At 37.2% G+C, this 14,698-nt stretch overlaps 1 protein-coding gene across 2 annotated transcripts in view; it reads left to right on the top strand.

Moving 5' to 3' along the window:
* LOC148612478 (uncharacterized) overlaps positions 1-14,698 on the top strand; it is a 38,206-nt gene that overhangs the window by 11,870 nt on the left and 11,638 nt on the right. Inside the window, exons 1-3 of one of the 2 annotated variants that reach the window (XM_088593955.1) lie at positions 2,028-2,102; positions 8,396-8,704; positions 9,165-9,557. In XM_088593955.1, the coding sequence (XP_088450081.1) occupies positions 2,069-2,102; positions 8,396-8,704; positions 9,165-9,557 (736 nt within the window). In that variant the 5' untranslated portion in view covers positions 2,028-2,068. Of the gene's footprint in view, positions 1-2,027; positions 2,103-8,395; positions 8,705-9,164; positions 9,558-14,698 lie in introns of those variants that run through there. The other variant, XM_088593957.1, reaches the window with a different exon arrangement.

Raw genomic sequence — 14,698 nt, 5'->3', positions numbered from 1 at the left:
TTATAGTAGGATTATTTGCATTCTGTTTCAAAGAGGACAAATGGTCAATTTAACAATTCAAACTTAATTTGTTTTTAAGTTACAACTACATAAAACCAATATTTTTTAATGCAACAAGGTATAGCAAAAATAAGATATGAAGAAATGATATTCCCTCAAAAAATATTTTCAGGGGAAATTGTTTTGAATGCTTAATATGAGCAGATGATAAATATGTAACATGTAAAATTATTTCATTGGTATGTTAGTGCAATTTGTCTGTCATGTTTTACAATGGCAAAGACAACTCAAGATCTTTGCTTGAATTTTTGGTCGACAACATATTTGTCCGGTGTGGTGGACGCACATTTCATCAAACGGTCTGCATTCCAATGCGAACAAAGTGTGCTCCTCTATTTGATGATTTATTCCTTCTACCCCGGACTTGACTTTTTGTGAACAACTCGGCGTGTGTTTCTAAAAAAAGCAGAGGACGCTTACCCTACCGGTGCACCTTGTGCATGCTCCCAGTTTTTAATGGAGTCCGAGATGCTCATTTGCTTTTGTTACTTTGTATGTATGATTTAGTTACTTATGTTCTTTGTTGTGTATGTCTGTTTTCCATGTATGGTTTCTGTCCCTGGATTACATTCTTTTGATTACAGCTATAACCTTAGTTCCCTTGACTACTCTTGTACAACTCTCTCTTCATCATTATGAGGCTGACTTTATAGCTGATCTGATCCGAAAGAAAGAATATCGTTTGGTTAGATCCGTTAATCTCAGTTTCCGCTATATATATGATGTGTATTTTCTTTAAACAATGCAAGTTCTGGGGATTTGATACATCGCATCTATCCAAAGACCTTGAGATATAGGATACTACAGACATTATAAGGTCAGCCTCATATCTTGACTCACAAGTAGATGGCAATGTATTGACCAAACTTTACGACAAACGTGATGACTTTTCATTCAGAATTGTCAACTTTCCTTTCATATGTGGTACCATCCCTTCAGCACCTACGTATGGAGTTTATCACATGATTAGTACGTTATGTCAGAGCTTGCGGTGATTATGCAGACTTTTTTGTATCGTGCTAGACTTTTTACAATTAGGTTTATGGAACAGGTTTATTTTGCTACAAGATTGAAGTCGTCACTGCAGAAGTTTTATGATTGTCATTATGAACTCGTGGATTGTTACGGTGTATCCATCGGCACCATGAAAACTGATTTGTTCAACGTGCCATAGTTTTCCTTTACTCTTTCGTCTACCCCGGACATGCCTTTTTATGAGCAACTCGGTGGGATACACCTGGCCCATGCTCCCAGTTTTTCTTTTTGTCGAGTCCGAGTTGCTCATTTACTTTTGTTACTTTGTATGTATTTTTCTAGTTACTTCATGTTCTTTGTTGTGATTGTCTGTTTTCCATGTCTTTATTCCTTGATTACATCCTTTTGATTTCGGCTAGAATCTTGGTTCCCTTGATCACTCTAACGGAATAACGGGTTGTCCAGATATTGTTTATGCATGGTTAAACAACTAAAACAAAAATAGAGCTTAACATTGATTATGCTTAAATGGTTGTTTTTGTGTTATTTAACTTAAACATTTTTAATACTTAGTTTGGTTAAATTCAGCTTTGATAGCAAAAGCATTATTTAACCAAAAGAATATGCTTACAAATTTCATATGTTTACTCTAAAGTACTTACTTTCAAGAAAATAAACTTAAGTTTCTCAAAAAAGAAATTTCTGCTAGAATCTTGGATCCCTTTATTTCTCTTTCAAGTAGGAATAGTAAGATTAAACGGCCAATTCATTTAAACTTTATTAACTGATTTCAATTTCTAAAGTAACTTATCTAATTGTGATGTAGATGATAATGTCTTATTGCATTTATAAGTTCCAATAAAGAATGGAAAGTCCAATAAATCAATCCCTGCACAGGTATTAACGAGCTCCTAGACAAAAGACCTGTGTAAGCAAGTTTGTCTTCAATAGAGTCTTTGGAATTCATCAATAACTTGCATAACGACGTTAAACATATTCTACGTGAAAACTTTTATACTTAGAAAGAAGTGGCATGGAAGCAAATACATCAAAAAGTGTTAATACAGGTAAGACTTAACAATTTAAATCAATGCTCGATTTTTAACGATACAACATAGAATTCAGGTAATAAATATACATGTTTAGTTCTATCAAAGATGTTTTACAGGCTTGTTTAGTCTGTTTTAGTTGATAAGTATTTGTGGTTTCGTTAATACGTGGATATTGATAGTTCTTACCTATGGATTACTTTCTTATGTTGTTTTATAAATTTCGAGATCTTTTCAATATATTGAGTTGCTTACTGTTGTTTTCATTCTTATATGTTAAGAATTTTTACTAATTTATATACAAGCATTTTATAAATGGATTCAAAGTCGACCAAATTAAGGATGTTTCCGATTTCTGATATCATTATTTTAAGGGGATGATTACGTTTTAAAAGTGCACATAAGTTAGATGTATGTTTATATATGAATTAAGCTCATGTTTATCCTTCTAAAGATTCATTCGATTGGAAAAGTTTGTACGAATAACTACTTCAGAAAATTTATTATAGTGATGTATTTTGTATTAGCTTCAACGTTCATTTCGGAGAAGGACTTTTGTCTCTTATTTGACATTTTTTTTAGTTTTTCTTAAAATCCCAAAATGACCTAAAAACAATCACATTTCTGATAAAGATGTATCACTGTTTACATTTTACATTCTGCCTTCTATAGTACAAAACCCTATGAAACACACAAGGTTGTATTCAATGAATTCAATGATTTCAAAAGAAAGGGAAATAACATACACTGGGTTTTAAGATATATAAGTGTAGCAAGTATGACAATCATTAACGCAAAATGTGTCACACTTTGATGTTTACGAACATTTATCTACAATCAACGAAACAAATGAGAGTAGATAATTCATAGGATAATCAATGCATTGATGTTTAAAAAAACAGATAAGATTTATCTCAATCTGCCCAACTCTTATTAGTAGCAATACATAATTATTAATTTTCCTTTTATTCAAGAACTTATCGTCATTATATGTACAGTGAATTTTTATAACAAAACTTATTTGATCTTTTAAAATTCAATTTTCAATTTAGAATTGAATTCAGTAACAGACTTTCCCATTATGGCGTAAGAAACAGATCACATTAATAATAACTGTTTCAAAACATTCAATTAGTTTTAGATATTGTTGATCTTATGTTCTTTGAAGTATGATGCACAGTCGATACAGAGCGGTACTTATAATTTGATTAAAACTTATGACATGCCTTTCAAAGCTTCTGTTTTTCTAGAATCTATGGAATATTATTTAACGTTTGCGTCCTATAATAAGTTACGTTTCATGGTCACATAATGATTTTCACATTTACTACTAGTATTACAATCCTGTAAAATCTTAAAAAAAAATTGCCCAAATAATTTAACAAATTTTCTTCATTTCCATTATAGTTCTATGAATTTCTGCATCTTTGAAATATATTTAACTAGAACTTATTCAAGTCATAATATGACTAATAGTTAAGAAGGTTAAGAAGGTCTTATTTTTAATCTGCAGTCAACAATTTGAAAATTGTGCATGTAAAATAATTTTTGTAACGAGTCTTCTTAAGTGTTCTTGTAGCGGCTTCGTTGTTTTCTACATTTTAAAATAGGAATTAGAGTGATGAGTTCTAAAATTTACAATTCATCATATTACATTTTCTGAAGTTTTTCGAAAAGGGCAATTTCATAAATTTTATGCATCGCATCTCCCCACAAGAGTTTGAGATAAAGGATACTACAGACACTGTGAAGTCAGCCCCATATATTGACCTACATTAAGAGATCGGTGGTGAAGGAAAACTATTGACCAAACTATACGACAAATACAGTGACTTTTTATTCCGTATTGTCAACTTTCCTTTTATCTGTAACAACGTCCCTTCAACACCTGCGTAAAATTCATAAAACAAGTCTTCATTCCTTGTACTGCACCGGGTAACTTCTTTGTGATGGATTTAGCTTTCTATTTCGACACTTTTGGATTTGAGAACGTCAGGTATATACTTTCTGGAGGCTTGAGATCTTCCTTTTTATTTGATTTTAATGCTGCTGATGAGAGTTTGATCCTTGAAACACGTGTACTTCTTGTCGAAATCTGCAATGTTATGTGGTTGGTGCTTCTTTTGTATTTAAAAACCATTGGGTCGATGCCACTGCTGGAGGACCAAAGTTCCTGGAGAGTATTCACTAACCCAGTTGTAAGACTTGTCTGACAACGAATCATTTCATATATTATGTATCTAAACTTACAGTATTACAAATCAAAATTTATAATACATCAAGGCTCAATTCCTTGTATTGCATATGGTAGAACTTCTTGTGCTAGCTTTGGCTTTCTATTTTGGTACGTTTGATTATAGACCTCTTGTTTATAATTTTTAGGATTTACATCTACCTTTAGTTTGAGTTTTTACATAACATCGTATAGTGAAATTATTTTAAATCTTATAAAAGGATTCAAGTTAAATCTGCAAAAGTATTCGAAGCATCAAAGCAGAAGGGCAATTCAGACTTGACAACAGGAAATGAAGACGATCGACATCCAAAATCTATTATTGAATGTAGAGTTATAAATATACTGCAACCGTTCTTATTGATCAACCAACATACGTTTACAGTATTAGTATTACTTATTTGGATGTGAATCGATGAGACAGGAAAATAAATAAAATATTTTTTTTGAGAGAGTGATTTTTTCTTCCGCTTTAAGGATATTTACATTCTGATTTCATCATTTAAATGATGCAAAATAGCTATTTGCATATCCCAAAGAGGACACAATTTCGAATTTAGACAGGAAGTATCATTACGCTTATATTGCTCCCTGTTAACTACTTCCGATAAAATGCATTCCTTAGTATATATCAATAACCGTCACCCTAAATAGTTCCGTAATGTGAGCAGATATTTGTTGAAGTTATCCTAAACAGATAACAGGTTGCCCATTAACCCTGTTGATTTTATGTTCCCTTTTTGTCGTTTAAAATTTAAGCTGTCTTAAACTGTTAATAGTTATGAAGAATTCATTGGCGGATCCAGTGGGTGCAGGGCGTTGGCACCCCTCCTTTTTATTCTAAAATTTGTCATTGCCATATGTACAAATTAACAAAAAAGGTAAATAATGTCCTAGCTCCCCCTTTTCTGATGAATTCCGTCTGACACCCCTCCATTTCAAAGTGTCTGGATCCGCCCCTGGAATACACCGTTTAAAAGTATATTATCACAGCCAAAATCTGATATTAAGTTTATCTTAATATTCTGTATAGTTGTTAATTTAATCACTTTGTTGACGTACATCTTCTTTACTCTTGAACTTTAATTTGTACCTGGTTATCCAATTCTATAATATCATTTTATAACATAAATGCTTCAATTTCAATAATGAATCCGCACTTCGCTTTTTTATAGTTGTTCTATCGTTTTTCATCAACACTATGTAATAAAACTTGAAAATGAAAGGTTTTTACGACCCAGAACCAATTTGACTTATCTTGAGAGGAAAATGACTCTCTTTAAGAAAATGTCAATCTACCAATGTTATCGTAAATAAATATAATGATTCTAATTAAGTCAATGCATTTTACATAGTCTATGTGATTGATAATTATGAAAAAAAGACAATTTGCTGCTTCAGGATACTACAGACACTGTGAAGTCAGCCTCATATCTTGACCTACACTTAGAGATCGATGGTAAAGGAAAACTATTGACAAAACTTTACGACAAACTAGATGACTTTTCATTCAGAATTGTCAACTTTCCTTTCATCTGTGTTAACATCCCTTCAATGACTTTTATGAGCAACTCGGCGGGTGTTTCTAGAAAAACAGAGGACGCTTACCCTACTGGTGCAACTGATCCTTTCTCCCAGTTTTTAGTGGAGTCCGAGTTGCTCATTTATTTTTGTTACTTTGTATTTATTATTTTAGTTACTTCATGCTTTTTTTTGGTTAAGTTTGTTTGTTTTCCATGTCTGGTCTTTGTCCCTGGATAACATTCTTTTGATTTCCGCTAGAATCTTGGTTCCTGTGATTACTCTTTTAAGATTACTTTAAAATGATCAAGAAACAAAATGTACATTAGAGTAAACAAGTAATAAATTTATTATTTCCAGTTTTATTTTATTATTTTTTTTTAAAATTCAGCAAAAGTGCACAAATGACTACGTTTAAAGTAAAAATTCTCATTTTTAAATATGAAATGTAACTTGTAGCTTTGACATATTGCCACGGATCTTTTGTAAAACTCTAGTCATTTTTATTGGGTATGACTTAACTATAGATTCCCATGTATCAATGGTCTTATTCGATAATTTTATTCGATTTGGATTTTGCATAAATATTTTACTAGCCGGGCTGCACATTTACATTTTTATTCATGTGGTTGTCGTTCAAATATCGGGATATGATAATAAATGTAACAAAGCTACAATTGCTTATAAATTACAGTTTGTATCTGTAAAATCAGCTAGAATACATTTGTTGGCATACGACAAGCCACAGACGACATTTCTGATTCGTTAGAAAACATTGTTTTAATAGTTTCATAATCTTTAATATTGATTTTTGGCTCCTTATTACCATTAGCATCTTAACGTCTTGTTTGAAATTTTCATTAATTATATAATCTCAGATTTATTAAGGAAGACCAGAAAAAAATACCCAAATGTCGTTAGATAGTTATGTCTTAATATCGTTCCTACAGAAGGCAGATATACCTTACCATTTAAAAAAATGATACGTCATTAAAAATTAAAGCTAATCTTTCCAAATTACCTATTATTTTCTTTAAAGGCTATACAGAATGACGTAGTACTATGTCAAATCAGTAATTTATTTTTCCATGTGAATGGTCGAACGTAATAGCATGTTTCTTTATTCTTAACTGACAATTTAGCGATTGAAAAATTCAAAAATCATATAATCTTTATTTCGTGTACGACATATTGTCTCAAGCAAAACTATTACATTCTTCTTTTTAATTAAAAACAATTATATGGGAATTATAATTTGCTCAGATGTTATTTTAAAGTATCTCTTAAAAGACAAAAAAAGGAAGCTAAGATTCGTACGGTAAACTCTTTGGCGGCCGTGATTCTGTGGTTGACTTGTTCAGGACAGATTAAATTTATGAAATACCTGAAAGAACTTTATTAAGAGAAAATATTTATCATCTTTTGTTTTGTTACTAAGTTGTATCATTAGAGTACTAGAAAAATAAGTTTTCATTATTATGGGTGTCTCGGCGATATTTAAAATTATTTTTTTAGATGTAAATGGTTAAAGACTGAATAAGTAATGCTTTATGGTTCACCAACTTGAAAAATTATGTTATGAACTTCGAACATTAATATTTTAAGCCAGATAAAAGTATTACATGGATTTGTGTGTAATCTCTTTTAAGTTTCATCCGCTCACAATGTTATCATCCGAAAATTTCGATATTCTAAAATGAGTGATGTACTGCAGTTCTCTGAGAAAATCCTAAGTATTGTAGCGTAGCTTTTATCAAAGACGACTAATCGTTCGTTACTTAAACCACATTAATTACTTTAATGATATGGCTAAAAAACAAACTAACTTCCCTAAGTGAAAAAGCTTATAAAACAATAATAATTATCAGTATTATCAATAAGTGTCTATTGTGTCCATCATATGCCAGATTGACATTACAACATGCCTGGATTTGAATTTCTCTAGAAATATTTTTTACGTATTTGAACAAAAAAGCTTGGGGTATTATAGAGTAGGACAATACGGGAATTTTCATAAAACATTAAACAGCCATCCGTAAAAAAATGTTAAAAACAGGAGAATGGGTTTCATTCTTCAATCCTGTCAACAGAATATTGAACATCTTTGATGCAAAATCACTGTAAGTTGTTTAAAACCAATATCATTGTTTTTTTAAACTCTAAAGGTTTTCAAAAGCATTGTGGCTACATAAACGGCTATCTAAGTTTAATATTATAAAGTTGACACGCTGGCAGTGTAATCAAGAATAATTCAAGAATTATTCAAAAATTATTCAAGAAAGAAACATGCATCCAGCAATACAACTGGAAGTAAAAGCATTTATCATAACAAAACAGTTAAATACTTAAAATATTTTATATCAAATATGACATAACTTGAAGATATTGTAATCGAAATAACAATTGACTTAGCAGTATTCATTCGGAATTTTTCAGCAATCACCAATGTTGTATGTATATGTCAGGAAACATATTCTAACGTTGCACCTGATCCATGCTCTTTCATTTTCATCCAAAGAACATTGTTGATACTTTATGTTTTCTAATTTAATTACAGGTAAAATGCACGATTTACCAGTTGAAAAAGCTTTACTGTACTGGATTCCATCAATCCTCGTTGCCATAGGCATGTTTATTACCCTTCTTTGTTCTTTCTGGAAATTCCATAAACGGAAAATGTTCATACGACAACTACAATTGGATTACATGGAAGTGAACTTAGAAGTGAAGCGACCAAGAATCGGTGCTATAAGATGTAACACTCATGGTGCAAAATGGGACGATCTTATGGCGTCGTTAAGCCTAAATAACAATTTCCCTGCAAGTTTCAGACAATTAGGCCATATCAAGTCACTTAAACAATATGGTAAGAGTGTGTTAACAATATTCATACAAAACACTCTCACGAATTACTCGTTGGCGTCATCATTTAAAATAAACAAAGACAAGTAACACTTCCGCAAAATATAGAATTTAAAAATACATGTATATCAAACAACAAACAAATGAGAGACATAAAACTTATTTTTGATCACCTTACATAAGATTGTGTAGAATAAAGAATATCCTCAACCTAGTTAGATCTTATTACAGGTATTATAAAATGCAATCATATTCTTAAATTTGCGTATGTTATAAAGGAGAAGCTAATATTTTTTCTTTTATTTTTTGAGAAAAAAAAACTCGTAAAAAACAATACTCTGTCTTAATTGTAATAAAACAAAGATTTTCAATACTGTCTGATGTTATAGATAGCCATGTAGCAAGTTATTATTCTATCATAAAATATGAATTTTAATTTTAATGGAGTATTATTTGTATTTTAGATACGTTATACGAGCAAAGTGAAGAGGGAAAATCTAGTAAATTGTATGGTCACGTAAATAAGACAATGGCGGTCGTACACAGTGACTTAGACAAAGAAGTTAATGCATACTATGAACAAAGAGGATATGTTGACTCAGATACAAGGGTTAAAAAGGATAAAAAGAAGAAAAAGAAACGAACCAAGACACATTTACATGGCGGATCACAGGTCCATAAAAATGATGTTGAACTAAACTCTACAGTGCCTTCCCCTAGGTCACTTCCGGTTATCGAAAACCACCTATGGAAAGGTTACTCTGAGAAAAATCAGTCATCTGCTGAATTGCAGGGTTCGTCCTTTCATTTTTCCAGAAGTTATCTGCATCATTACGATAGCAACATATCAACACCAAGTAAGTATATGTTCATTTTATTTAGGCATCACCAACTTTTACCCTGATAGGGCCTTGGATTAGATGTTTGATGAGAATCTTGATCGCGCAAGTATCATTTTTATACCCCATGCAAAGAAGTTGCGGAGGGCATAATGTTTTTGACCCGCCAGTCCGTCTTCAGTTTTCCGGAGTTTATTTGAAACGCTTGCAGATATTGACATGATTTATGGTATGCAAGTTCACCATGATAAGTTCAGATCAAGTATAACGTTGGTTCCGCGCCGATGATTTTTATCGAAATTACGGGCCTTGAACTTAGAAAAATTCATAGAAATAACAGTTTTCTGGACTTTTTTCTAAGCGCTTGCAGATATTGACATGACTTTTAATATATAAATTCAACATGATAAGTTACGGGACAAGTTCCGCTCCGATGATTTTTACCGAAATTACAGGCCGTAAACTAAGCTAAATTCACAGAAATAACGTTTTTTTACTTCTTTTCTAAACGCTTGCAGATTATGACATGATTTTTGGTATATAAGTTCACCGTGACAAGTTACGGGTGAAGTGTACGTTTTGTTCCGCTACGATATTTACTTTGGATTAATTAAAACTCAAAGAAATCACAGTCTGGAATTTCAAACTTCTACATGTATTTCTCTCACGAACAAATTTACTTGAGTATCCAACATGGTGACGTGTGGGGTATGTGAGCGCGCTCACTAGAGGTTCTTTATTTTTTTCATATTTCAGCAGCAATCGAAATCAATATTTTCGTACGAAAACCTGCCTTTTTAGGTAATGGGGAAAATATGGAATAAATTTGAAATATTTATTTTTAAAAAGCCCTGCTCCACCCCCAGTCGCTAATAAAATGGTCGTTGCCTTATTATTCGTTGATATAGTGTAGTTGCTGTTTTAAAAATGCAGAATGGACATCTTCCTTATTTTTCAGTTTGAAAATCAAGCTAGAACATTTATGTACCATCCCATGTCTCATATCAACATTCAATATTAACAGCTTACTATATCCTTTTATCTTCATACGTCCATGAGCAATTAAACATGTTTGTCAGGTTTTGGTTCAGTTGCGTATCACACGCTTATTCTGTGTTAATGTCGAGTTTAGATTTTTGACATACTATAGTAGTTTCAAAAGGCCGATTCTGCCGCACTTGCCATTTTCAAGGGGAAATCCTGCATAGGACCCCCGACCCCGACGGCCAAATGCAAACGGACGGCATTCCTATTGAGCATAGGGTAAATACAAGAATTATGATTTTCGTACACAATGGATTCGTTGACATTCCCACAGATGGGATGACTTCATCAGCGAAGACGCCTTCCAGGAGAAGCTGCAGGATCAGAATCAGGAAGCACTCAAATGGAAGGACTTACCCACCGGTGTGATCTATAAGATCTTGGAGGTGGTAGAAGTGGATGGAAAATTCGGCAAAAGTAGAATCATCACCCTGAAGGATCGAGACGGAGAGACCACCAGGATATGGGCCTGCCTCTCGCTCAACAAAGAGAAGGGTCCTTTGCAAGGAGCTTTCGTTCGGAGCACTGGATTCAAGGTGAGCAAGAAATCTCAGCAGCAGTACCTCTCCTATGATCTTGTGAGGAAGTAATAAAAAATAATCGAGGGCTATGGGTAAGGGGTTCGAAATTTCCCAATCCAAATTACTGGATTGGGAATTTTTTTTTTTTTTTTTTTGGTCACTAGGAACTTTGATCTGGAGGATTCTGGAATAAGCGCGGGGAGCGAGGCGTAGCCGAGCGAGGCGCGCGTTGGACGAATCATCCCTACGGCGCATGCGCAGTAAGGTCTTCACTAAAAGTTGTAGCCGTGGAAGGTTTTCGCAGCTGCTGCTTTTCGTCGTAGTAGAAACTAAGACATTTCACAACCCCTGCAAATTCAGATTTATCGATATCATCATCCTCCATGCCCAAGATGGTGATGCTTTTGAAGGGGCTAATAGGACCAAGGATCAGTCCACTTCCATCGTAGATCTGACGTCCGCTCTTCAAGTATAGCCCATCACCGTATGTATTGGGCAAAGTGCCTGGACTCAAATACAGACCACGACCACGAGGTTTCACGCAGCATACTTTCCCACCCTTCTTGAGATATAATCCGGATCCCACAGCCTTCTGGGTGGCTACACTACCCAAACCGCTCAATGCACCCACGCCCAAAGCAGGTAGCACGGTTTTGGCCAGTATGGGTAGCGCAGCAGAGACAAGACCTGCTAGCATGGGGAGGAATCCACCTTCTTTCTGCATATTATTCCTCACCTGCTTCGAACTCATCTCCAAGACCATACCACCCTTCCCACTCTGCAAGAGCTTGGTGATGCGCTGGATCTGGCGGTGAGTGAGGAGCATCTTATGCTCACCGGATAGGTTTGCATGCAGCAATCGGACGCTCACGGGGCAACCCTTCTTTGCCGCACGCTGGATCTTCTCCGCCTGACCTTTCGTCAAGTTGAGACCGTACTCTTGATAATCCATTTATTTATACCTCGCGCAGATGGAAGCTGATGGTGAGATTCTCTCCTCGCAGATCGATGGGGCGGCCGTCTTGATCGGTCAGATACGTCTGCATACGGTCGATGGTCCTCAGGGTCACGGGTAAGTAGACGAGATTCTTGGGGGTCTGGATGATCTTCATACCCGGATCGACAGCGGGAAAGAAGCTATAGATGGTGGACTGCTGCGTGCCGTTGACGTAGCTTCCGTGGATGATATCGCTATTCACCAGGATGCTATTTATGCTGATGATATTGACGATATTCTCACCCTCCGCGTAGCCGTTGGTGCTTCGGTCGTAGGTATACGTCCGGCGCTCGATTCCAAGCACCGTACTGATGCTATTGGACACGTCGAAATCCACTCGATAATTTCTGGCGAGGGTGAGGGTTGATCTCAGCGTCGCACGATTGGCATCGAGAAGGACCTTAGCCTTGTGCCTATGCAGCCGCAGTTGCCGCTGGATCTCATCGTTGATATCGTCGATGCCGTAAGAGCCGGTGCTCAGCTCGACGGAAAACCAGTTAGCCCCGTCATCGGGAGAGTAGCGGAAGGAATTGTTACCTGCATGAATATTGGGGATGGAGTAGTAGGTCTCCAGTTTCACTAGGGCCATCTCGTAAGATTTATCCTCGCGCAATTGGAGGGGTGGATTGAAGCGGGTCAAGATCTGACTAGATCGTTCCCAGAGACGATGAAGAAGAACCCATGCTTGGGTTCGGTATTGCTGGCGATTTTCCGCAAAAGTGAAGCGTCCATTTATCTATCCCTCCTCAGAAGACGAAGCTCATCTTCTGACCGTCGGATTCGAGTTGGAGGATTCGATCGGAGATGACCAGGGCGAAGGCTTGGGTATTGACAGGGACGTTTTGCTCGAAATCGGCTCGGATCTGGATATCCACCGTCGACTCTTTCAACCGCTCGGACTGATGGCTGACGTCGATGACGAATAGGGGATAGAGATCGATGAAGTCGGAGGGATTGATACCACCATTGCTCAGCAGACTTTCCATGCTGTAGAACTTCTTGCGGAATTCAGCAGCCTCTTTATAGACCCTGGCGACCCTGCACTGGGTGAAGCCGGCATTGAAATCCACGGCGGGATATCGCTCCGCATTGAGGGTCGCGTGGATATTTCGCAATCGACAGTGGTCGAAGACGGCGGCATTATTCAGCTGGTTATTACCCCTATCGGTCTGGAAGGCGACGATGATCCATCGCGGTTTCTCACGTCCGCTTTTAGCGGCCCGACGCCAGTGGAATTTCGAGGTTTGGGGCACGGCGATGGAGTCGCACTGCCTCATGCCAAATCCGCAATCGATCTTGGTCTTGCTCTGGATGGTCTTATAGAGCCGTAGCTTCTTTTCGTCGGAGGGGATGACGTGGGGGACGAACCAGGAGACCTTGCTCAGGATTACCTTGGCCACTTCGTTGACGGAGGCAGCTCGGAGGATGGCATTTTCATCCGAATCGCGCACCAGGGAGAGTTCGTGCTTGAATCCGTAGACGATCTTATCGTAGTCCTCGGCAAAGCCAAAGACGTGCTTGAGCGGGATGGAGAAGGAGAAGGATCCCTTATTGGCTGGTTTGGTGATGATATATCCGTGGTGTGCTGCGAATCCGACGTTTTCTACCTCAGCATCGGCAGTGGAGTCTTTCAACCATAGCTGGTTGAGGCCTTGGGATTTGGAGAAGTCGTCGGGGTACTTCAGCATACCCAGCATGGTGGTGGCAACACCGGGATCGTTCAGGTGCTCGATCTGCTGCCCGGAAAGTCGGTAGCTGTTGCTACGAAATAGATACATGGCGGCGTTATGGACGAGCGATACCAGATCACCGTCGGCATACGCGGTGCCATCGTTCTTCTAAAGTCGGCCTTCGATCAAGATATAGCTTTCGGCGGGGTGGAGGAAGAGATCTTGAGTCTCGATATTGACGCGTATCTCTGAAACCGGCATTATTTAGCTGCGCCCCGGCTTGAGGTTCGTATTCGTGAACCTGATATTCCTGGAGACTTTCGTCGAAAGTCAATCCTTCGGTGATAGTGAGCATATCGGTCATCATGTATTTATCTATAGCGCTGGACGAAGTCATGGATGGTGGCGATGCCCCCACCCGAGATGAGATTATTGAGACGGACCTGCTGCTGTGAGGTCCACTTGACCTTGGAGGATGGTGCTTGGGGAGCATTTTTCTTGCGAGTCACTCGATGGACGACGTGGTCAACGGCCTTGAACGCACCTTTCTCCACACCTTTCAGGGCTGCATTGGAAGCGGCACTCAATGCCTTTCTACCCAACGTCTTGGCGGTGGAGGAGGTAAGCACCCGTCCGGCAAGATTGGCGATGGTATCGAAAAGGCCTCGTCCGCCGACGGCATATCTCCGGCGATGACCGTGATTCACTACTAAAGGCATCGTAAATTTATCTAGAGGAGGCCCCGATGCAGCTTCTCGTACTCCTCCCTGCTGATATGACCGGACTTCCTCATGGCGTCGAGGATGGCCACGATTTTGTTGGGCACCCCATTATTTCCAGCCTGGTAGGCAGCGGCGCAAAGATCGAGACGATCCAGCAGCTGGTCGAAGCATTTGGGGAAGAAGACGGTCGGCACCCCGCTGCTAT

The sequence above is a fragment of the Perna viridis genome, chromosome 7 (assembly GCF_037379345.1).
Source record: "Perna viridis isolate PV_CMFRI_1.1 ecotype Kerala chromosome 7, ASM3737934v1, whole genome shotgun sequence".
Taxonomy (NCBI): Eukaryota; Metazoa; Mollusca; class Bivalvia; order Mytilida; family Mytilidae; genus Perna; species Perna viridis.
This window is presented reverse-complemented; position numbering and strand designations above follow the sequence as displayed.